The sequence below is a fragment of the Sinocyclocheilus grahami genome, unplaced genomic scaffold (genome assembly GCF_001515645.1).
Source record: "Sinocyclocheilus grahami isolate Dianchi unplaced genomic scaffold, SAMN03320097.WGS_v1.1 scaffold61.1, whole genome shotgun sequence".
Lineage (NCBI taxonomy): Eukaryota > Metazoa > Chordata > Actinopteri > Cypriniformes > Cyprinidae > Sinocyclocheilus > Sinocyclocheilus grahami.
The window spans coordinates 3,807,917-3,829,412 of record NW_015505240.1 but is presented as its reverse complement, the minus strand read 5'-3'; the positions used below and the strand labels follow the sequence as shown (position 1 = coordinate 3,829,412).

Below are 21,496 nucleotides of genomic sequence, written 5' to 3'. Positions count from 1 at the left end.
AATGTAGGATTTTTAAGAGTATCTCAAATTATTCCATGCTCTCTGTCATGCAAAAAGCATATTACAAACCAATTTTTTCCCACAATCAAAATAAATTCAACACATAATTAGGATTGCCAAACTTGAAATAAAAACGTACAAAAAGTATTTGAACGATTTGTACGATTATCTGCACATACATCTTATGAAATCAAATGCATCAATTCTAATTCAAATGTTACGCTAATGAAAAAGGTTAACTCAAATTTAGTTTTAGATTTTTTAAATTGGTTCTTAAATGTTTTAGTTTCACTCCAGCTTCAAAGTGACATATCATGAAAATCGGACTTTTCCAGGTTTTAAGTGCTATAATCAGGCCCCTGGTGCATCTACCAACCAAGGAAACGTGAAAAAGATTAACTCCGTAACTTTGTTTTTGTCTGAAAAAACGTGCGCGTCTGATTTCGCTCCCCTAGTGACATCACAAAGGGATCTCATTATAATGTTACCGCCCCTTAATCTGTCAATTTCCACCCACAGCGCCATCATTTGATTTCGCAAGCGACAACGGTGTACTAGCTCGAATGCCACGGCGAAAGTTTGAGCAAAACATGCTAACTGTTCTGCCTTTGGCTGCACAGACGAGCACAGAACACTGTTTAGAGTCCCAGCCTCAGAGGAGACAACAGAGCAGTGCATTTATTTACAGTATATTGCTGCTGATACACAGATCTAAAATAAACACGCAATTTATTTCCCAGCGGTTTACCTTCACAGACATAACCGACTGTTTTTGTAACTTGTGTTTTTAACAAACTTGTGTGAATGAGAACTTAGTTTAGTACTCGCATGCTGTGACAGCCGCTTTCTGTCCGTGTGCTTCGGATGTGTGCTCTCAGAAAAAACATATATCAGAAGTTTAAACTCGTATGGTTTAAAACGCGTGATTTCAGCATGATAAACATGATAATCAGAACCAAAACAGATGTTTAGCAGATACAAGCTGTAATGGCCAGCTCTGTTCTGGAAAAGGGGCGGGGAGCAGCTAATTTGCATTTAAAGATACAGGCTCGAAAAACTGCACGTTTCTGCTTCCACTCAAAATAGGCATTTTCAAAAGATTATTATAAATGATCTGTGGAGTATTTTGAGCTGAAACTTCACAAACACATTCTGGGGACACCCGAGACATCGATTACATATTGTAAAAAGGGGCATAATATGTCTCCTTTAAATAACTCAAATCTAACATATTCAAAGCTGTAGAGACTTCCAGTGGAAAAAAGCATCCCAGTTATAACTAATGTCAAAAAAACAAACAGATAAGGCTAGTTCCAGATGCAATCATCACTTCCATCATATTTCCCAAGAAACCCTATTCCTGCTTCAGAGACATACACAGACTCGGGCGTCTGAATTCCAGGGTGGGGTGTTTATTTTTTCAGTGATAAACAACAGTACAGCCTCTCAAGCCTTGACGGCGAATTTGCGGATGGAGTAGAGGCGGGACTTCCTCTGCATCTTCTTGGTCATCAGGTTCTGCTCATGTTTTGTCAGCTGACGACGGATGGCACGAGTCTTCTTGGGCCTCAGGTCCAAAGGCTTGTATTTCTTACCCTGAACATGAAGAGAGCAGGACTGTTAGAATCTACTAGACGGACATTACAAGCAGCAGCAGGAGAACAGGAAGTGCTGAGACTGATTACTCCTTAAATAAACACAGCTGTAAAACCCTCCATAATAAAAATACATGGAGCCTTTTCACAGACTGATGACTGTTTCCACAGTTAATCTAAATCTATAAAACTAATTACACTTACAGTGCATATTTCTATTTTTTAAATTGTTGTTTAAATCTGTTTTATATTTGTAGTTTATATTTTTATTTAAAAATGTAATGTGTTATAAATGTACATTTAAAAAAAACTATATACACACATACATATATACAAATAAAAGACTAGGTGTTAAATTTCAAAGACAGTAACTGGGTTCTCTAGTAAACGGTCTTTTTGAATTGGACTACAGCTGAAGTTCATTAAATGATAGGATAGAAAGGTGCTGTCGGCTGCTCACAGCAGATGAGAATCATTTAAAGACTCCGCCGTGAACGGTCATATTTCTTTAGCAAGAGAATATTCACACTAGCTCCACTTCAGCAGGAGGAGTGCTGGGTGATAGTCTTGCTGGAGTCTAAACGGACGCTCTGCAATGTGTGTCTCATAACAAATCAGGTCATCTGAATACTATAATGACAGTAACATGAAACTAATGGCCATTACAGCTTCCCATTAAAACCACAAACACTGCTGTTTATCAAGCATCAACTTGATCAAACTCTTCTAAATGTATCCGTCTGAAAGAATTTTGCTGTCAAGATCATTTGAACAGGCTTTCACGTTATCTTTAAATTAGACCTCATCTATAAAATGACTTCAAGGTGTTACCTGTAGTAAAAGAGCACGTGTGCATTTAAGTGATCAGTGGCATTAAACTGACCTTGTAAAACTTCCTCAGATTCTCCTTCTGTGTCTGGTTGATAACTGTGAGGACTCTGGCGATGGACTTGCGGACAACACGGCTGAAAAGAGAGGAAATAATCATTAGAATGAATCCATTTAATTCTTCAACATCAACTAATTCCAGAACTAAATTTTTGACAAAAAAAAAACAAAAAAGAAATAAGGCCGCAAACTATTTCAAAACATGTTTTCAATGTATGGAATAGACAGAGGATTTCTGCAGGTTTTATGAAGGTACACTTAAAAGACTTTGCTCTCAACCACTAGAACATGGAAATACCTTTTACTTTAGCGTCTGATCACACTGTAATAGGGCTGGGTATCGAGTTCGATACTTTTTAGGCACCGACCGAATTGCCTCGATACCATCGAGTATCAAAAAAAGTCTCGTCATTCGGTACCAAATTTCGATACCTAAGGAGTTAATCTCATCAGCGTCAGTGAGCCAATAAGCCTGCAGCACTAGATGGTGTGTTTGACTAGAAGAGGTGCGGTGCAGATCGATCATCCGCGAGAGAGATTCGAAAGCGCACGGAGCAGTCTGCTCTCTTTAGCTCTCGCGGTACTGTAATACACCGATTGGTCTGCACAGTCAGTCCGCGTCAAGTAGAACACACCTACTAGTTTACACCGGTTACACTCAAGAGATGAGGCGCGCAGGTGAGGCTGTAGTGTGAATGTGTCCCCAGCCCCCTTAGATGCTACATTTACACTGGTGTGTTTATGTTCTAACATGAAAACGATCCTCGTCATACTGGCGTTTCCACTGCGTTTCAAGCCGGCTTTCCACCATCTCCGACAAGCGACAGACCGGTCATTCATTTCCAATGGAGAGTAGCGCGGGAGCTGCGTGGAGTTCCCATCATATGCAGATGTCCGTTCATACTAACGTGACCAAAAGCGCATGTTATGTAACCATTCATGCAAACCGTAGCATCATGCTACATAAGACAATATATAAGATTTATATTCAGCTTTTACGCAAAACTCACTTTACACCACCATCGGGTGTTTGTAATAACTTCCAATTAACGTCTAATGTGTGTTTTGGCCATGTAATGTTGCTAATATTAAATATGTTATTACCTCTGAGTCAGAGCAGCGATCATGGAAGAGAGAACACAAGCAGACAGCGCTGGAAGCTGCTAATGCTCATCAGTAAATCAGGGGAAAATAAATAGAAATCATGATTCTGTCCGAGCTATGCGTTTTAAAATGAACACTAACTAGTGTAAATGTAGCCTAACAGATGTGTAAACAAGACTATTTGAGCTTTATTAAAACTATTTTGCACTGATTTATTGTGTTGGTTACATTTTGTTCCTTTGTGCAGTGGCTCAGGAGATGAGTCTTTGAGTTTGTATAAACATCAACAAGCTGAAAAATAAAACCAAAGGTTTTTTTTTTTTTTAGATAATGTAATCTTGTTAAAATTGATTTCATAAAATTGGTGTCGAAAAAAGTATCGTTCAGGAACCGGTATCGAAGTCAAGGTATCGGTATCGAAAATTTTTGAACGATACCCAGCCCTACGTAATGTTCTTCCTTAGTATTGACGTCTTGTTTTCCAGAGCAAATGTATAACATATTCTCATATCAAAATGCATTTACTTGAAAAGTAAAATGCCATAAGACTTTAAGTCTTGTTTTCTGGTAAAACTAATCAAGAATGAGTTTACGCTTTAAAAAAAACCAACATATCTGCCAAGGGGCGGAGGCAGAAAAAAAAAAAAAGTTAAATCAGAGGGAAAAAGGTTAATACCCCATTAATAGATGTTCATTCTTGTTTCAAGCATAAACTCGGTTCAATTTTGCAACTCGTTCTTGACTGCTCTTAATTTACAGATATTTGCACCAAAAAACAAGACAAAAACACTGAGGAAATGCATGCAGCTTTCTACTGATTAACAAACTTGTAGAAGGGTGAAGACTAAGACCTTTTTAAAATATAATACACGATCAGTGTTGGGGAAAGCTACTTTTAAAAGTAATGCATTACAATATTGCGTTACTCCCTAAAAAAGTAACTAATTACGTTACGTTACTTTCGCATTACTTTTTAAATCTGGACAGGGCTTGCTTGTTTGTTTTTAAGTGAAATGAATAAGCCTCAGGCTGAATGGAAAGTATACAGTAGAATGCAGAAGAAATTTCAACAAGCTTCAGCAATAAAAAAAATAATAAAAAGACAAATGTTTGTCTAGAGTAAACATCAACAAGCTGAAAAATAAAACCAAAGGTTTTTTTTTTTTTTAGATAATGTAATCTTGTTAAAATTGATTTCATAAAATTGGTGTCGAAAAAAGTATCGTTCAGGAACCGGTATCGAAGTCAAGGTATCGGTATCGAAAATTTTTGAACGATACCCAGCCCTACGTAATGTTCTTCCTTAGTATTGACGTCTTGTTTTCCAGAGCAAATGTATAACATTCTCATATCAAAATGCATTTACTTGAAAAGTAAAATGCCATAAGACTTTAAGTCTTGTTTTCTGGTAAAACTAATCAAGAATGAGTTTACGCTTTAAAAAAAACCCAACATATCTGCCAAGGGGCGGAGGCAGAAAAAAAAAAAAAAAGTTAAATCAGAGGGAAAAAGGTTAATACCCCATTAATAGATGTTCATTCTTGTTTCAAGCATAAACTCGGTTCAATTTTGCAACTCGTTCTTGACTGCTCTTAAAAATGTACAGATATTTGCACCAAAAAAACAAGACAAAAACACTGAGGAAATGCATGCAGCTTTCTACTGATTAACAAACTTGTAGAAGGGTGAAGACTAAGACCTTTTTAAAATATAATACACGATCAGTGTTGGGGAAAGTTACTTTTAAAAGTAATGCATTACAATATTGTTACTCCCTAAAAAAAGTAACTAATTACGTTACTTGGTTACTTTATGGAAAGTAATGCGTTACGTTACTTTCGCATTACTTTTTAAACCTGGACAGGGCTTGCTTGTTTGTTTTTAAGTGAAATGAATAAGCCTCAGGCTGAATGGAAAGTATACAGTAGAATGCAGAAGAAATTTCAACAAGCTTCAGCAATAAAAAAATTATAAAAAGACAAATGTTTGTCTAGAGTATGCTTATTAGTACGGTTGAACTGGATCATCGAAGGTCAGAAGCAAAGACATTGCTTAATAGAAAAGGATTAAATACATAAAGGATATTTGTGTTGTTTAACCCTTTAACGGTCACTCACATTTTTGAACGTAGACGTGAAGGTGCACGATTCAAACTTACATTTTTATAATTCATGAAAGAAAACATTTTTGTAACATGATATTGATGTACCATTTTCATGGTAATGCAATGTTTGATTTTAAAATGGGTTTCAAAGGATGAATTTTGAGATTTTAAGTTTTCAGTTGATATACAATTTCGGTTGATTTCTAAAGTGTGATCGAGAAAAAGGCAACAACGAAGACTTTTTTTGACAAAGGTCAGAACTCCTGTTATGATATAGATTTTTGAGGTGCACTCTTGTCATAAATTAATCTATTACTTTTCCTACATAATTTGTGAAAACATTGGTAAAAAGTTATTTAGGAGTCTTAGACCATTCCAACGATATATAGTTTGTCATGATTAGATTAGGATTTAATTGTAATATAGTGAAGTAAACTCATGCGTCCCACAGAGGGGACGGGTGACAGTTAAAGGGTTAACGTTTAATTATTGCAGGTTTGCGTCATATTCTGAGTTGCATTATTTTTATTCATTTTGAGGAATACTGAATCTGTGGGGGTGTTTTTTGTGAGTGAGATCAATTAATGCATATTCTATATACTTATTTGAAAAAGTAACTCCGATATTCTCTTGTAAATTAAAAAGTAATGCGTTACTTTACTAGTTACTTGAAAAAAGTAATCCGATTACGTAACTTGTAATGCATTACCCCCAACACTGTATACGTGAAAAGAAAAGTTAGTCCTTTTAAATCCATCCCATCACTCACATCTTGGAGAGCTTGGATGCAGCTCCGCCGGTAACCTTGGCAACGCGTAGCTGGGACAGCTCCACCTTCAGATCATCCAGCTGCTTCAGCAGCTCCTCCTTTTTCTTTCCGCGCAGGTCTCTGGCCTTGATCTTTGCCTACAAACACACATTATTCATTAGCGTTTAATCACATCAAACCACTTTTGTTTTAATAAAAGATAACTATTACAAGGGACTACTGCAACTGTGCACGACTATCAAACACTTACAAATACATAGGTTTTCCTTCAGAATCAATTGCCTACGAATCTCAGGGCTTTCTGATAATAATGCTTTGTCAGTCACTCTCGCGGAGTCTAAAGTTATAACTGTCGCTTCTGTTCGACGGCTGAAGGCCACAATATCCAAAAGCAACTCCATAATATTAACTTTATGTACTCATAATTGCAATTAAAGCCGTCCGCGCCGCTAGCAGGCTAAAGAGCACTGCTGGACATCGCTTCATCGCTCAAAACTCACTTCATTACAAGATCACCGCTTCAAATACCGTGCTCAACCTCTAGCGCACAACTCGAGGTGTATTTTAAACTCTCTCTCGGGGTCGTTTAACATGTTTAACGCACAGGATTGATTCAGATTGTTCGGTTTCGGTAAAACCCTCACCATTGCTCTCGATGGCTGCCACAAGAAAGGAAGTCGCAGCGGTCACGTGGGAAAATCTACCGGGTGACGGAGGAAACCAAACGGCTGCGGGAGAGGCCAGGAATAGTCCATTCGCTTCTTATAGGGGGTGCCTAATAACCATAATTGATTAAATGACTACAATATTACCCTCAAATGTTGACTATTTAGAAGTAAAATAGTAAATTATATAGTAAACACAGGGAATATACTCATTTCCAATGTCGGATTTCTGTTACAAACCATTCTGTTTATTAGACGAGATAATTGTACGTGTTTAAATATGTTTACGCTGTCGTAAAAATCGATAAAAACATTTAAAATGTATTCGCTTCGCTTTAAAATGTATTTCTCTTAAATAAATATTTTAACGGAATAGCCTCGTTTGTCGAGGGGTTTGATTGACAGCTCATCGCCCCGCCCACTCTTCCGGGAGACTGCATTGACCATCATGGCGCTCGCAAGAAGTGTCTACAACCTGCTCTTCAGAAGAACGTCTACTTTCGCTATAACCATCATGGTGGGAGCTGTTGTCTTCGAGAGGGTGTTTGATCAGGCTGGAGAAGCGGTGTTTGACAACATAAATCAGGGGGTAAGTTATTTTTCGATTGAATTCGGTGGATTTCCCCATGACCCACCGGTAGACTGACCTTGATTAGCCTGCTTGCTAACAACAACTAAATATTCAGAGGGATGAAAATATAGGACATGTATTTAGTGTTATATTGATATAAATATATTCAGCTTGATTCAGAGGAATATAGGACATGTATTTAGTGTTATATTGATATAAACATATTCAGCTTGTCTTTATAATCATCACCTAATCTTATATAAACAGTTTAATGCCATTACACGTTAATGCTAATTCATATTTATCTGTATATAAATCTGAGTATAAATCTGAATATATCTGCAATGTGTTTTGCTCACCCTGTGTGCTGCTGTCATTCAGCTGTTTATTTGCTTTTTGTAGAAACTCTGGAAACACATCAAACACAGTTATGAGCAGAAGGATGAAGAATAATGATGCATCTTGTGGAGCGTTCATTCTACCATCTTCCGGCCGGATTCTCCTGGGGACATAGACAGAGACTTATTGCAGAACCCTGATGAAAATGTCACGTGACCACTTGTTATTGTGCCATGTGTCACATTCTTCACCATTTGTAAATGTGTTGCTAGCTTAATTCTGTATCAATAAACCCAACGACCCCAGAATCGTTGAAATATGGTGCTTCTTCTGTGTGCAGTGCAAGAAGAAATTTCAGGTGGCGTTTGATTTTTAGTTATTTTCTGTACACCACCACATATGAGCGTTAAATATGTATTTCTGCTGAAATCATGCTGAAACGGATCATTTTCAAACTTTGTTTACTAACAGAAATAGGGATATATTTCTCTATTAAACTAACTACTTTAAATAAACAAATATTTTTGTGATATTGCGGACGTTACAAGAACTGTATGTTATTTAGTTAAAAACATTATCGAGAGGTGAAATGCTTTTTATTTTGTTGCGTTAGGAATTAGAAATGCATTTCAGTTTACATTTTGATTTTATGTGTATTTTTGCATATGTCATTTTAATACATTAATAATAGTAATTTTTTATTATGATTTTTTAAGTACTTTTTAGTAATCTTGAGGCCCCCTTAGTTGAGAAGAATTGCACACACAACTGAAAATGTCACTGAAGTTCATTAGCTTGCTTTCTGGCAGACCTTGTGTAATTGAGAGACATGGGCAGCACTGTAATGTTCTTGAAGTCTCACTGATCCATCAATGTAAAGATTGAAAAGCAATAGTTTGTTTGCAATGTACTTGTGAGAATGTGGCCGGTTTTAAGATGGACTGACCACTTTGTGTCACTAGAGCACTTCTTAATGTCACCATCGTGTCTATTTGCTCAAACACTTCTTTGTGTCACTATGTTTATTGACGGGAAATTGCTGCACTACACAAATGCTGAGTTGGTTTGACAAAAAAAGTGAAGCTTCTGGTAATCCACATAGTACGATAACACATTTACTATCACTGAAAAATACTAACTAGAACATCTTCAAAAGAAATGAATGTGGATAGTGAAAACGTCAGGGTTATTATAGTTAACTGAAACTAAAACCATTAAAAGATCAGGTGAAACTACCAGTAATGAGGTGTATGGAAATGTCATTAATCACTATAGGAAGCTTTAACTGGTAGAAACAGTTACATTTACAAAAAGTTGTGCCTCCAGATACAGTATAGTGTTATTTTAGTATTATAGAATTATATATTTTTATTCATATTTTAAATTAGCTTCTGTTCTATTATTTTTTAGTTTAATTGTTAGTAATTTTGTCATTTTTTATTAGTTTTTATTATAATTTATTTTGTTTTCAATATTTAGTTTTAGTCATTTTAGTGCTCCAACGTTTTTTCTTATTTTCATTTAGATTAGGTTTTGATCTAATATTTATATTTTATTTTATTTCAGCTTTATTTCAATTAACAAAACACATTTTAGGCCATTTTAGGATAATTTATGGTCCAAATTTGCATTATTTATATAGTATCTATGCATTATTTTATATGCTTCCCTTTGTTTTATCTTATTTTTGAGAAAGTGTTTCAGGTATTTAGTTATTTCATTATTGCAAAGAAGAAACAGCACTACATGTACCATATAATTTTTTTTTTTAGCTCTCTTGGCTCAAATGAATACTGTATTCATTACCAAACACACCCAAACAGTTACATTTACAAAAAGTTGTGCCTCCAGATACAGTATAGTGTTATTTTAGTATTATAGAATTATATATTTTTATTCATATTTTAAATTAGCTTCTGTTCTATTATTTTTTAGTTTAATTGTTAGTAATTTTGTCATTTTTTATTAGTTTTTATTATAATTTATTTTGTTTTCAATATTTAGTTTTAGTCATTTTAGTGCTCCAACGTTTTTTCTTATTTTCATTTAGATTAGGTTTTGATCTAATATTTATATTTTATTTTATTTCAGCTTTATTTCAATTAACAAAACACATTTTAGGCCATTTTAGGATAATTTATGGTCCAAATTTGCATTATTTATATAGTATCTATGCATTATTTTATAATAAGCTTCCCTTTGTTTTATCTTATTTTTGAGAAAGTGTTTCAGGTATTTAGTTATTTCATTATTGCAAAGAAGAAACAGCACTACATGTACCATATAATTTTTTTTTTTAGCTCTCTTGGCTCAAATGAATACTGTATTCATTACCAAACACACCTGTTTATCTGTTTTGCCCATCAGTGTCACGTTACTACATAGATATTTGCGCACACACTGAGGTTTTGACTTGTGTGCTCTTCACTGGAAAATTTGTTGTGGAATGAAATACAAAATAAAATAAATGTAAAAACTTTTTTTTTTGCTTTTCATCGGATAATAAATTATGTTGACAAAATAAAATAAAATTCAAAGATATTTAAACAATATTTTATATTTTTGCTTTTCATTGGATAATGGGTTATGTGGGAATAAATAAAATACAAATACAAAATACATAAAATTTTTGCAATAAGCTTATATTTTTGGAGAGAAGAGCCGCGTGGGAAGGAGCTGATCAGTCCAAATAGTGTGAAAAGTGATGATAAGGATGTTAATCTTGATGCTGATCAAACGGGCTGTTTGTGTTTCTGTGGAAGGAGATCAAGAGCAGACTCTTCAGTGGACACCTGCTCTACAAACCGGTGCATTAAACCACAAATCAACATCAGCTGCATTTCAAAGATGGACCTCTTTCCCTACCGCCGAGCATAGCCATGTCAGTGTGGGAAAATCATCACAAAATGGACTAGAGTTAAAGACAACATGAAATTGCATTCGCACTGCATTTAACTTCTGCATGTAACGTGAAACAAAGTGAAACAGTGGGAAATAAAATCGGATGGAACTTAATCTGATGGAAAGCAAACATTTACAAATAAATTGTTTAGATAGATAGATAGATAGATAGATAGTCGTCAGTCGTGGCCTAATGGTCTCGATACTGGCAGAGAAATGACCAGCGCTCGCTTTCCTTTCCTTTTAGATGGATATAGATATTTTTTCCACATAACTCATTATCCAATTAATATTTTGTTTTCTTATTTTAGTTAAAATAATTTTAATTATTATCCAATTTAATATATATTTTATTTTATTTAACATAACTCATTATCTGATGAAAAGCAAACATTTAAAAACATTATTTTTTTTCTTATTTCATTTATCCCGTACTACACATTATTCGATTTAATATAAATTATATTTTATTCCACATAACCCATTATCTGATGAAAAGCAAACATTTCAAAATATATTCATTTTGTATTTATTATTTTCTTATTTTATTTATCCGACACAACCCATTATCCAATGAAAAGCAAAAATATAAAATATTGTTTAAATATCTTTGAATGTTATTTTATTTTGTCAACAATTTCTTATCCGATGAAATTTATTTTATTTTTTTTCATTCCACAACAAATTGTCCAATGAAGAGCACACATTTGAAAATAAATATTAAATGTTTTATTTTATTATACAGAAGGTGAAACAATGTTCAGTGGGAAATAATACAGCACAGGACTTTAATTGGGTGAGACATGTTAAGTTATGATGTTAACTTAGGTTGCATGAACAGAACAGACAAATCATGTCAGATATGGACAAGTTATAAAGACTGTGTCTCCACTGTGTCTCTACATCACTGCTTATGTTTGGAACAGCATACCACGCATATATGTTTACAGTATGTTCAGATACTGTATCAGACACACCACTGCTAGTGTGACAAATGAACCAGTATCAATCTCAAGCCTTTTTAAAAAACGTAAAATATCTGTATTTATTTCAAAGATAACATGCAACACAGTGAGGTCATGTAATAACGTAACACACTACTGGTTAAAAGTAAACATTATCACTGCATATTGCATACTGTTTTATGTTTGACATGTTGACTATTTCCTGGCAATGAAGAGATATTTTTTTAATGTATTTCATAGGTTTTTGATCATGTAATTTTAAATGTCTATTAGCAGATGAGTTCAACGCATCTTAGAAATGGATATTCTGTGATTATTTATGTAAATTAGTTATTTGTTTAGCTAATTTTAAATGTAAGTTTGAGTTTGAAAAAGAGTTTGAATGAAGCGTGCATGTGAATCTTTCACTTTGAAATATGTACTGCTTTTTTATGTAAATAATGAAATGTTTTTATAATATATAGCGACAGTGCACTGTTCTCTCACCAGAAGGATTTTAGACACTTTTGCACAGTTTCAAAATGAATTAATGAATATGGATGGCTGTATATTGTTACGGAGAGAACAGAGGAAGCGTGCGGATCCATATGCAGAGCTTTATTCACAGGCATGGTCACAAACAGGCATGGGTCAATAAACAGCAAACAGACATGAATGAGGCAAGACAGAGTATTCCTAGGGCAGGCGTGGGTCATCGATCGGCGAACGTAATCCAGAGGGATTGACAAAAGGAGTAATATGTAAACACGAGCAATAGTCAAAGGACTGGAAAACAGGCAAGGAAAAACTAGACTAAGACTTGGAAATAAACAATGGCTCCGTAACATAGCTATCACTGACTAGCAATATGCACATACAATACTCGACGTTGAATGGAGGTGTGAGACTGATTTATATAGTGTGTGTTATTGGTAGCAGCTGTGTGTGATTGGTTTCAGGTGAGCTTGTGATTAGTGTAATGGCGCGTGGGAAATGTAGTCCAGGGTGATGTGTAACAGTCTGTGTAGCGTGAGAGTCCATGTGGAGAGCGGGTGACCTCTGGTGGTGAGTGAACGGAAGTTTATAGATTCGTGACATATATAAACATGTCTTTCATACAAAATTATGTTCATTACAAATGTTGACCTATTTATTGGAGTTTTGATGTATAGTTATGTCATATACAGTCAAAAATGATCTTTAACAAATGCATGCATAATGTATAACCAGGTCTCATGCATGGAGGGAAAAGACTTTTCTATTAAAAAGTAGTCATTTAAAAATATTCTTGTTGCAAATGAGTAGCTTAAACACTGTGCTAGTTTGTTTTAGGGTGTGATGATGTGTTTGCACACTATAATATTCTAACATGAACCTTTCAGTGCATTCAGTTTGATTATGCAAAAAGGATCATCATAAACACCCTCTTATAAAACATATCAGGAAGTGGCTTTATTTCTTTGTTCCTGCCATGCTGCGTCTCCCAAGTACCTGAACAAAACAATGAGGAAATGCGAGGGCTTGAGGCATTTATGTCTGAATAGCCTGTCGAGCTAGGTTTTTGGAGTTCTTACAAACTGAAAATGGAGTCAATATCTGTGGAAGAGCTTTCTTGTCCCGTGTGCTGTGAGATCTTCAGATCTCCTGTGTTTCTGTCATGCAGTCACAGCATCTGTAAAGACTGTCTTCAACAGTTCTGGAGAACCAAGAGAACTCAGGAGTGTCCGGTCTGCAGGAGAAGATCCTCAAAAACGGATCCTCCTGGAAATCTGGTGTTAAAGAACCTGTGCGAGTCCTTCTTGAACATTGAGGAGGTTTGTGATTTGCACGGTGAGAAACTCAAACTCTTCTGTGTGGAGGACAAGGAGTCTGTGTGTTTAGTGTGCAGAGATTCAGAAAAACACACTCATCACAAATTCAGGACAATCAGTGAAATTCTTCCATCTTACAAGGTAAGAAAAAATACCTTGCTATACAAATGAAGACATTATAATATAAATCATTTTTTAATCATATATAATCATATAATGTAAATTATAATAAAGTAATACAGACATTCTATATTTATACAAAATATATTTTACATATATATTTTTATATATATAGTGTTTATATGATATGATATCTTGGAAAAAATTGGAATTTTGTTGACTTTCCTTATGGATATTTTGTACTAGGGATATAAAACGCAGTGGGATTCTCACACTTTTTTTCTTGGTTAAATTCTAGGAGGAACTCACTATCAAGCTGAAGTCCTTACAAGAAAAGCTCAAACGCACAGAGGAAGTCAAAGGAGAGTGTGAGGAAGAAGTTCAACACATCCAGGTGAAGAAACACTGTCAAATACTGTACCTTCAGCACACTGAACACAGAACTGAACTGAATGATATTTCTGTTTTTCTTTGAGACTCAAGCTCAGCACACAGAGCGTCGGATTAATGAGGAGTTCAAGAAGCTTCATCAGTTCCTCATTGATGAAAAAGAGGCAATAATCACTGCACTGTGGGAGGAAGAGGAGCAGAAGATTCAGATGATGAAGCTGAAGCTGGAGGAGATGAACACACAGATCTCGGCTCTTTCAGACACGATTAAAGACATCGAGGAGCAAATGAAAGCCAAAGATCCTGAGTTTCTAAATGTGAGAACTGGTTTTGTCTTGCTCATCATCCAACCTGTCAAATTCTGACAATGTGTATGAAGATTAATTTTATATCATTTAATTTATGCAAAGATTTTTATGGGAGGTGGTATCAAGTAGTTCATTTTTGGCTGGTTAGAATGGCACCACTGGGCCCCGAAATCTTTTATTACCCCTTAGACCCCCTTTTATTATATATTTGAATATTATATAATATATTACAGCATAATATTTATTTTTTATTTTTTAGCATTTTGTCTGCTGTCTTTGACATCACAGTTTACAGTGGTTCTCAACCTCGAAGGCCCCCTTTAAAATAAATAATTATTATAAATTGAAATGATAAATTTAAATTATTCTAACAATATTTGAATAAATGAAAATATGTGTTTGATTATATTTGTTTTTTAGTATTTTTATTTAGATCAGTCATTTTAATATATTAATAATCATTTTTTTAATGAAATTGTTTTTAAAGGAGACATATTATGCCCCTTTTCACAATATGTAATATAAGTCTCTGGTGTCCCCAGAATGTGTCTGTGAAGTTTCAGCTCAAAATACTCCACAGATCATTTATTATATCATTCTGAAAATGCCTATTTTGAGTGGAAGCAGAAACAGCTGTTTTTCGGGCCTGTGTCTTTAAATGCAAATGAGCCCCCTTTTCCAGAATAGAGCTGTGCCGATTTAAACTTCTGATATACGGTTTTCTGAGCGCACACATCCGAAGCACACGCACAGAAAGCGGCTGTCACAGCATGCGAGTACTAAACTAAGTTCTCATTCACACACAATTTTACGTTAAAAACACACATGAGTTACAAAAACAGTTGGTTATGTCTGTGAAGGTAAACAGCTGGGAAATAAATCACATGTTTATTTTAGATCTGTGTGGCAGCAGCAATATACAGTAAATAAATGAATAAATCCACTGCTCTGTTGTCTCCTCTGAGGCTGGGACTCTAAACAGTGTTCTGTGCTCGTCTGTGCAGCCAAAGGCAGAACAGTTAGCATGTTTTGCTCAAACTTTCACCATGGCGTTAGAGCTGGTACACCGTTGTCACTTGCGAAAACACAATAATGGCGCCGTGGGTGGAAATTGACTGATTAAGGGGAGGTAATATTATAATGAGATCCCTTTGTGACATCACTAGGGGAGCAAATCAGATGCACTCGTTTTCTCAGACGCTTGCAGAAAAAGGCTTCACAAAAAAAAAAGTTACTGGGTTAATCTTTTTCACGTTTCCTTGGTTGGTAGATGCACCGGGGACCTGATTTTAGCACTTAAAACCTGGAAAAATCAAGATTTTCATGATATGTCACCTTTAAGTTATCTGGCATCCCCCTTTTCTGGGGCCCCCAGTTGGGCCCCGGACCCCTGGTTGAGAACCACTCTTTTAGGATGGTTCAACATTAGCTGAGGAACTGCTGATGGATATTTTTCTCTTTGAGTGGACTGATAATAAATTATTTTCTGTTTTTTTTTTTTCAGAACTTCGAAGCCACAATGGAAAGGTAAGTCCTCTGCCTCCTGTCACTCTCTTCTGGCTGTGAACTCAAACCCACTGCATACTGATCTTTCAGAGCCCGGAGCCCACAGCAGGAGCCACACATGAGTCCTGGAGCTTTGATTAATGTGGCAAATCACTTGGGCAACCTGACATTTGGAGTCTGGCTGAAGATGCGAGATATTGTCCAAAAAGGTGAGTCTTTAAGTATAAATATTAGTGCTGGGTTTATAAATAAAAAATACAGATTTCTTGCATACATCGATTCTCATTTTGATGAACCGATATCGATTCTTAAATCCCAAGACTCGATCTGTTTTCAGCTGATGCGTGAACTAAACGTTATTTGTTGCGCGTTTCCTATCAGATGTCAAATAGATGTTTGGAAGATGTCTTTAAGACGTTTATGATTTAGAATGTAAAGATGTCTATCAGATGTTTGTACAGAGAAGATGAAGCGATCTTTAACAGACATCTTGCAGATGTACCTGTACTATCTGGGGTTTACAGCATAAACACAGCAAAAAAATTACATGTACCGTACCGGATTGCACATATATCCAAATGAATCGATATCGAATCAGATTGATTTGAAATCAAAACTGAATTGAGCCTATGTGCATACATGATACATCTCTAACTTTTGACTGTTTTGTCTCATCAGCTCCTGTCATTCTGGACCCCAACACTGCACATCCTGAACTCAACCTGTCTGATGATCTGACCGGTCTGACATGGAGCACAGACACTCAAGCCGTTCCCGCGAATCCAGAGAGGTTTGACGTCTATCCATGTGTTCTGGGCTCTGAAGGCTTTATGTCAGGAACACACTGCTGGGATGTGGAGGTTGGCGACAATACGCACTGGACTCTTGGAATAACCACAGCATCCAACCCCAGGAAGGGATTCACGTTCTTTGGCAAAGATGTTTGGTGCATGTGGTACAAAAATAAAGAATATTTCTCTTATTACCAGGAGCAAGCCTACACTCCTATTAGTGTTAAAGAGAAGCTGCAGAGGCTGAGAGTTCTGCTCGACTGGGATCAAGGAAAAGTGTCATTTTCTGATCCTGTAACAGACACTCATCTGTGCTCATTCACAACATCCTTTACACAGAAAATCTTTCCCTTCTTCTCTAGTGTTTGTGTCACTTCTAGTTTGAGGATCCTACCGGTTAAAATATTTGTGACAGACAAGCACAGTTAGATGTGATTCTGTATATTTCATGTTGGAAATCATGTGCTTAATAAATACTTTTTCATTGCATTTTCTTTATTTCCTGCGATTTTTTTCAAAACAAAATTGCTTATATGCATATTATAATAAAAGAAAAACAACGCATGCCTTTTGTTAATAATAATAATAAATAAAAGATCAATTCTGCCAAATTAAAGGCTTTTAATGAGGCCCATTTGGCATGACTTTTAATTCAGTTAACTCATTCAATTCGAACAAAAATGGACATACACTGCAAAAAACATATTTTTTGAAGTTGTAAATAAAATAAAGATTATTGGAGTACATAATAAAAGAAAAGACTATTTCAGTTTATCTACTTCAAAATTTCATGTTTAATTCAATGTGTTGCTTGCCATTTTTTAATAATTATTTCTGTAATTTCCGAGTGACATCCATCTAAAATTTACAAGGCCGATATATTTTCACATTTTCCCATTGTATAAAGACCCAAGTTATACTGTAAAAAATTCATATTATAAACTTGTGTAAAATATTATTTGGAAAGTATTGTTATTTTTGAACTCAACATAGTGCTATTCTGCCTATTTATGAGTTTATTTTAATCAAGTTATTTATTTAATCTTATTTTTTATTGTTTATTGTTACATTTCTACTAGTGCTGTCAAATGATTAATCGCGATTAATCGCATCCAAAATAAACGTTTTTGTTTATATAAATATATGTGTGTGTACTGTGTATATTTATTATGTACATATAAATACACACACATACAGTATATATCTAGAATATATTTACGTTAGTTTACATGTACATATTTATAAATATATTTAATATATAAACATAACATATTTTTCTGAAATATATAAATGCATGTGTGTGCATTTATATATACATAATAAATATACACAGTACACACACACATATTATGTAAACAAAAACGTTTATTTTGGATGCGATTAATCGCGATTAATCGTTTGCCAGCACTAATTTCTACACAATTTTTCTCTGGACTTTTCAAAGGACCCCCAGCACTAACTTACGGGCCATTAGGGGCCCCCATCAGCCCGCTTGAGAAGCCCTGTATCAAAATACAGAGCGGAACGTTCATTCGTACACAGTTCCTGCACGGAGCCTATTGGTGTAACACACGACAGAACGTTCCATCAGCATGGTTGTCTCATGGTGCAGTTATAGGTAGTGCTTTTACTAATATTACTGGGGAATGCTTTTAAAGTAATATATTCTCACAGACTGATAGATGTAGGTACATTTTCAATATATATATTTACTATTTTCCGCGTTACCATGGATGTCATAGGTCTGCCATAACTCTAGAAAGCTTCCAAATAACATGTCAACATCTGGTGAAATTCATGTAATAACAGAAAAAGCTGAAAAACACCTACGTTTTTTTGATTATTCATTAGGTTACTTAAATAAAACCTTAAGATGTCTAAAGTGAAACTGAAGAAGCGTGCTGAAAGTGTTCAGATTAATGGTCAGTCAAAACAGAAGAAGAAAAAGAAACATGATAACAATAAAAAGACGTTCTTCTACGACACAACAACAGTCATAACTAAAAAAACGAAACCAAAACCTGTAAAGCTAAGTATTATGCCCCCCACAAAAGTTGAAGAGTATTCGTGCAACTGGAAGACGTTACTGCAGGTAAGAGGAATTATTTACCATGGTCAAATCATATTGAATTCATGTATTAGTAATTCTGAATGGGAAATGCATGTCAGCTGTTTTTACATTTGGTGTGTGTGTGTGTGTGTGTGTGTGTGTGTAGACTATTGCTGCAAATCCTGAAAAGCAGGATGCAAACGCTAAAGGAAAGCTGCTTCAGAAGACGCCGTCAGTTTCCAAAGACTCTCATAAACCAGATAAACCCTTCAAAAAACCTGCACGGACTGTCAAACCTGCCTCTGAGACCGATAGATTCCAACAGAACGGAAAAGACTCCACCGGACACAAACAATTCAAAGCAGAGAAGAGGAAAAGAAAGGAGGAAAAAGAGAAACAGATGAACAAAAAGAAGAAAGTTGAGGAGGTGGAAATGAAAACCGCGGAGTACGTGTGTGTTTTAGTGCCGCTTCATTTTATATGACTGTCCTGCGGAAGCTCGTCTCCGCAGTGGAATAAAAAAAAAAATGAAATCTTAAGTTCATATCTTACAACTCAAAGCTTTTTTTCAGAATTGTGAGGTATAAACTCTCAATTGCAAGAAATGTGACATAAAAAAAAAATTGCAATTACATTATTTTTACTTTTATTCCATGAAAAAAAAGAATTGCGAATTAGAATTTATAGAAATCAAAGTCAAAATGGCAAGACGTAAAATTTGCAAACGAATTTTGAGGGGAAAAAAGGTCTGAATTGCAAAATGTGTACTCAGAATTCTGAGAGAAAAAGTCAAAATTGCGAGACGTAAACTCCGACAAAACTGGGCCTAACATAAAAATTGTCAATCTTTTAAACTCCCACATTTGATCATCATTGTGTGAGAGACTCCCAATGCTATATTTTTTCATATATATATAAAGACTCAATTCATACTGTGAAACAGTAATATTTTAAATGTGTAAAATATTTGGAATTTTTTTAATGTTACATTTTCTTATCGCTATAGTACTGTTCTTTTAGATTTATTTATTTTAATTCTTTCTTTCAAAATAAATAAAAAAAAAGTCAAAATTGTGAAGTGTAAACTGTGTAAAATTCTGTGAAAAAAAGTCAGAATTGCGAGACGTAAAATCAGAATTCTGAGGAAAACGTCAAAATTGGGAGATATAAACTCGCAGTTATGAAGAATAAAGTCTGAAATGTGAGATTAAGAGTCAATTACCTTTTGAATTTTTTCTGTTCCATGGCGGAAACAAGCTTATATAATGTCTTCTTTTAACACACCGTTTCCTCTTAGGCCTGATATCTGGTTTGATGACGTGGACCCTGATGACATCGAGGCCGCCTTGGGGCCCGAGGCTGCAGACATCGTACGGAAACGTAGCGGAATGCTGAAGTCCAGTGCAGAAGTCACAGAGAGCGTGCTGGTGAAAGAGCACGCGTTTGAGGGGTGAGACACCTCAGTGTTTCCCACAGACTTACACTCTGGGCATACATATGCAAATTCATTCTCTGCCAGCAGGAGGCGCTTACAGCTGGAGAAATAGAGGTTTCCCCGGCAAGGGCTGTACACAAAGCAGCGCTCCGCTCACAAACGCTGCTTTATCAGACATTAAATGCAAGATGAAATGAAAATGACATCCAAAATTTTGTTTCCTTCATAAATACAGTGATATAAAAACACACACCGGGTTTCGATTTTGAAACGTGCAGTGCTCATGTTTATTCAACGAAGTCAAAGCCTTTTGGAAAATCTATTTGTGGCGGTCATTTTTGATATTGTGGCGGGCCGCCACAAATAACTCAATGTATGGGAAAACATGGGACTCTCTGAGTAGTCATCGCTTTTGAAGGATGTTAACCAATGGCTCTTGTTGTCATGGTGATTTCAGATTGACCCGTGCTGTTGCTATGGACTGTGAGATGGTGGGCATCGGGTGTGACGGCGAGGACAGCATTCTAGCACGAGTCTCCATCGTCAACCACTTTGGGAAGTGCATCTATGATAAACACGTCAAACCCACGGAAAAGGTTACGGACTACCGGACGGCTGTTAGCGGCATCAGACCGGCGGACATTGAAAACGGTCAGGACTCCTCATAGTAGAAATAATTAGATCGATTTTCTCTATTGCATTTGAAAAATACCATATATTTGATGAAATAGTTGTTTGCATGGATTAAGAATGGAGTAAGAAAATAAACAAGTATTTCTTGCAATTTTGAGTTAACATCTCGGAATTCTGACTTTTTCTCAAAATTGCATTTGTAACACAATTTTGACGGTATTTCATGTCATTTACACCTTGCAAGTTTGAGTGAATATCACAATTCTTGATTTTTATTTCCTCAGAATTGCAGGTTTATAACAGAATCCTGACTTTATTTAACGTCTTGCAATTTTGACTTTTTTTCTCTCAGAATTGCGTGTTTATAACAATTCTCACAATTTTGAGTGAACATCACAGTTCTACATATTTCACAATGTCAAGTTATAACACAATTCGGACTATTTCTCACAATTCTAAATTCATATCTCCATTTTATTTAAAGGGGTCATCGGATGCTACATGCACTTTTACAAGTTGTTTGAACTGAAATGTGTGTTGGCAGTGTGTGTACACAACCACCCTATAATGAT

General features: G+C 35.4%; 4 protein-coding genes across 5 annotated transcripts in view; 3 read left to right on the top strand and 1 right to left on the bottom strand.

The window, feature by feature from the left end:
• Positions 1-1,392: 1,392 nt before the first annotated feature.
• On the bottom strand, positions 1,393-7,205 carry LOC107584597 (60S ribosomal protein L35). Its single transcript, XM_016271310.1, has 4 exons — positions 7,105-7,205; positions 6,461-6,597; positions 2,479-2,560; positions 1,393-1,596 (listed from the first exon to the last, which is right to left on the bottom strand). The coding sequence occupies exons 1-4, from the start codon at positions 7,105-7,107 to the stop codon at positions 1,447-1,449; spliced, it is 372 nt and encodes a 123-aa protein (XP_016126796.1). The 5' UTR covers positions 7,108-7,205; the 3' UTR covers positions 1,393-1,446.
• Positions 7,206-7,503: 298 nt separating this feature from the next.
• LOC107584599 (cytochrome b-c1 complex subunit 9-like) lies at positions 7,504-8,343 on the top strand. Its single transcript, XM_016271313.1, has 2 exons — positions 7,504-7,714; positions 8,099-8,343. Exons 1-2 carry the CDS (start codon positions 7,574-7,576, stop codon positions 8,147-8,149), a joined length of 192 nt encoding a protein of 63 aa, XP_016126799.1. The 5' UTR covers positions 7,504-7,573; the 3' UTR covers positions 8,150-8,343.
• A 5,001-nt stretch (positions 8,344-13,344) lies between these two features.
• On the top strand, positions 13,345-17,295 carry LOC107584587 (zinc-binding protein A33-like). Its single transcript, XM_016271295.1, has 6 exons — positions 13,345-13,832; positions 14,110-14,205; positions 14,288-14,518; positions 16,014-16,036; positions 16,106-16,224; positions 16,694-17,295. Exons 1-6 carry the CDS (start codon positions 13,464-13,466, stop codon positions 17,233-17,235), a joined length of 1,380 nt encoding a protein of 459 aa, XP_016126781.1. The 5' UTR covers positions 13,345-13,463; the 3' UTR covers positions 17,236-17,295.
• A 1,052-nt stretch (positions 17,296-18,347) lies between these two features.
• The window catches only part of LOC107584588 (RNA exonuclease 4-like), a 10,454-nt gene continuing 7,305 nt past the window's right edge, over positions 18,348-21,496 (top strand). The window contains exons 1-5 of one of the 2 annotated variants that reach the window (XM_016271298.1): positions 18,348-18,424; positions 18,658-18,898; positions 19,023-19,303; positions 20,154-20,306; positions 20,749-20,942. In XM_016271298.1, the coding sequence (XP_016126784.1) occupies positions 18,680-18,898; positions 19,023-19,303; positions 20,154-20,306; positions 20,749-20,942 (847 nt within the window). In that variant the 5' untranslated portion in view covers positions 18,348-18,424; positions 18,658-18,679. The other variant, XM_016271299.1, reaches the window with a different exon arrangement.

Excerpts from the sequence above, each read along its gene's own strand:
- LOC107584597 (XM_016271310.1), bottom strand. Across the intron at positions 2,561-6,460 it reads GCATCCAAGCTCTCCAAGAT|CCGTGTTGTCCGCAAGTCCA; the intron begins GTGAGTGATGGG and ends CTCTCTTTTCAG. Across the intron at positions 1,597-2,478 it reads ATCTGAGGAAGTTTTACAAG|GGTAAGAAATACAAGCCTTT; the intron begins GTCAGTTTAATG and ends CTTCATGTTCAG.
- LOC107584599 (XM_016271313.1), top strand. The coding sequence starts at position 7,574 with ATGGCGCTCGCAAGAAGTGTCTACAACCTGCTCTTCAGAAGAACGTCT. Across the intron at positions 7,715-8,098 it reads TTGACAACATAAATCAGGGG|AAACTCTGGAAACACATCAA; the intron begins GTAAGTTATTTT and ends TGCTTTTTGTAG.
- LOC107584587 (XM_016271295.1), top strand. The coding sequence starts at position 13,464 with ATGGAGTCAATATCTGTGGAAGAGCTTTCTTGTCCCGTGTGCTGTGAG. Across the intron at positions 13,833-14,109 it reads AAATTCTTCCATCTTACAAG|GAGGAACTCACTATCAAGCT; the intron begins GTAAGAAAAAAT and ends GTTAAATTCTAG. Across the intron at positions 14,519-16,013 it reads AAGATCCTGAGTTTCTAAAT|AACTTCGAAGCCACAATGGA; the intron begins GTGAGAACTGGT and ends TTTTTTTTTCAG.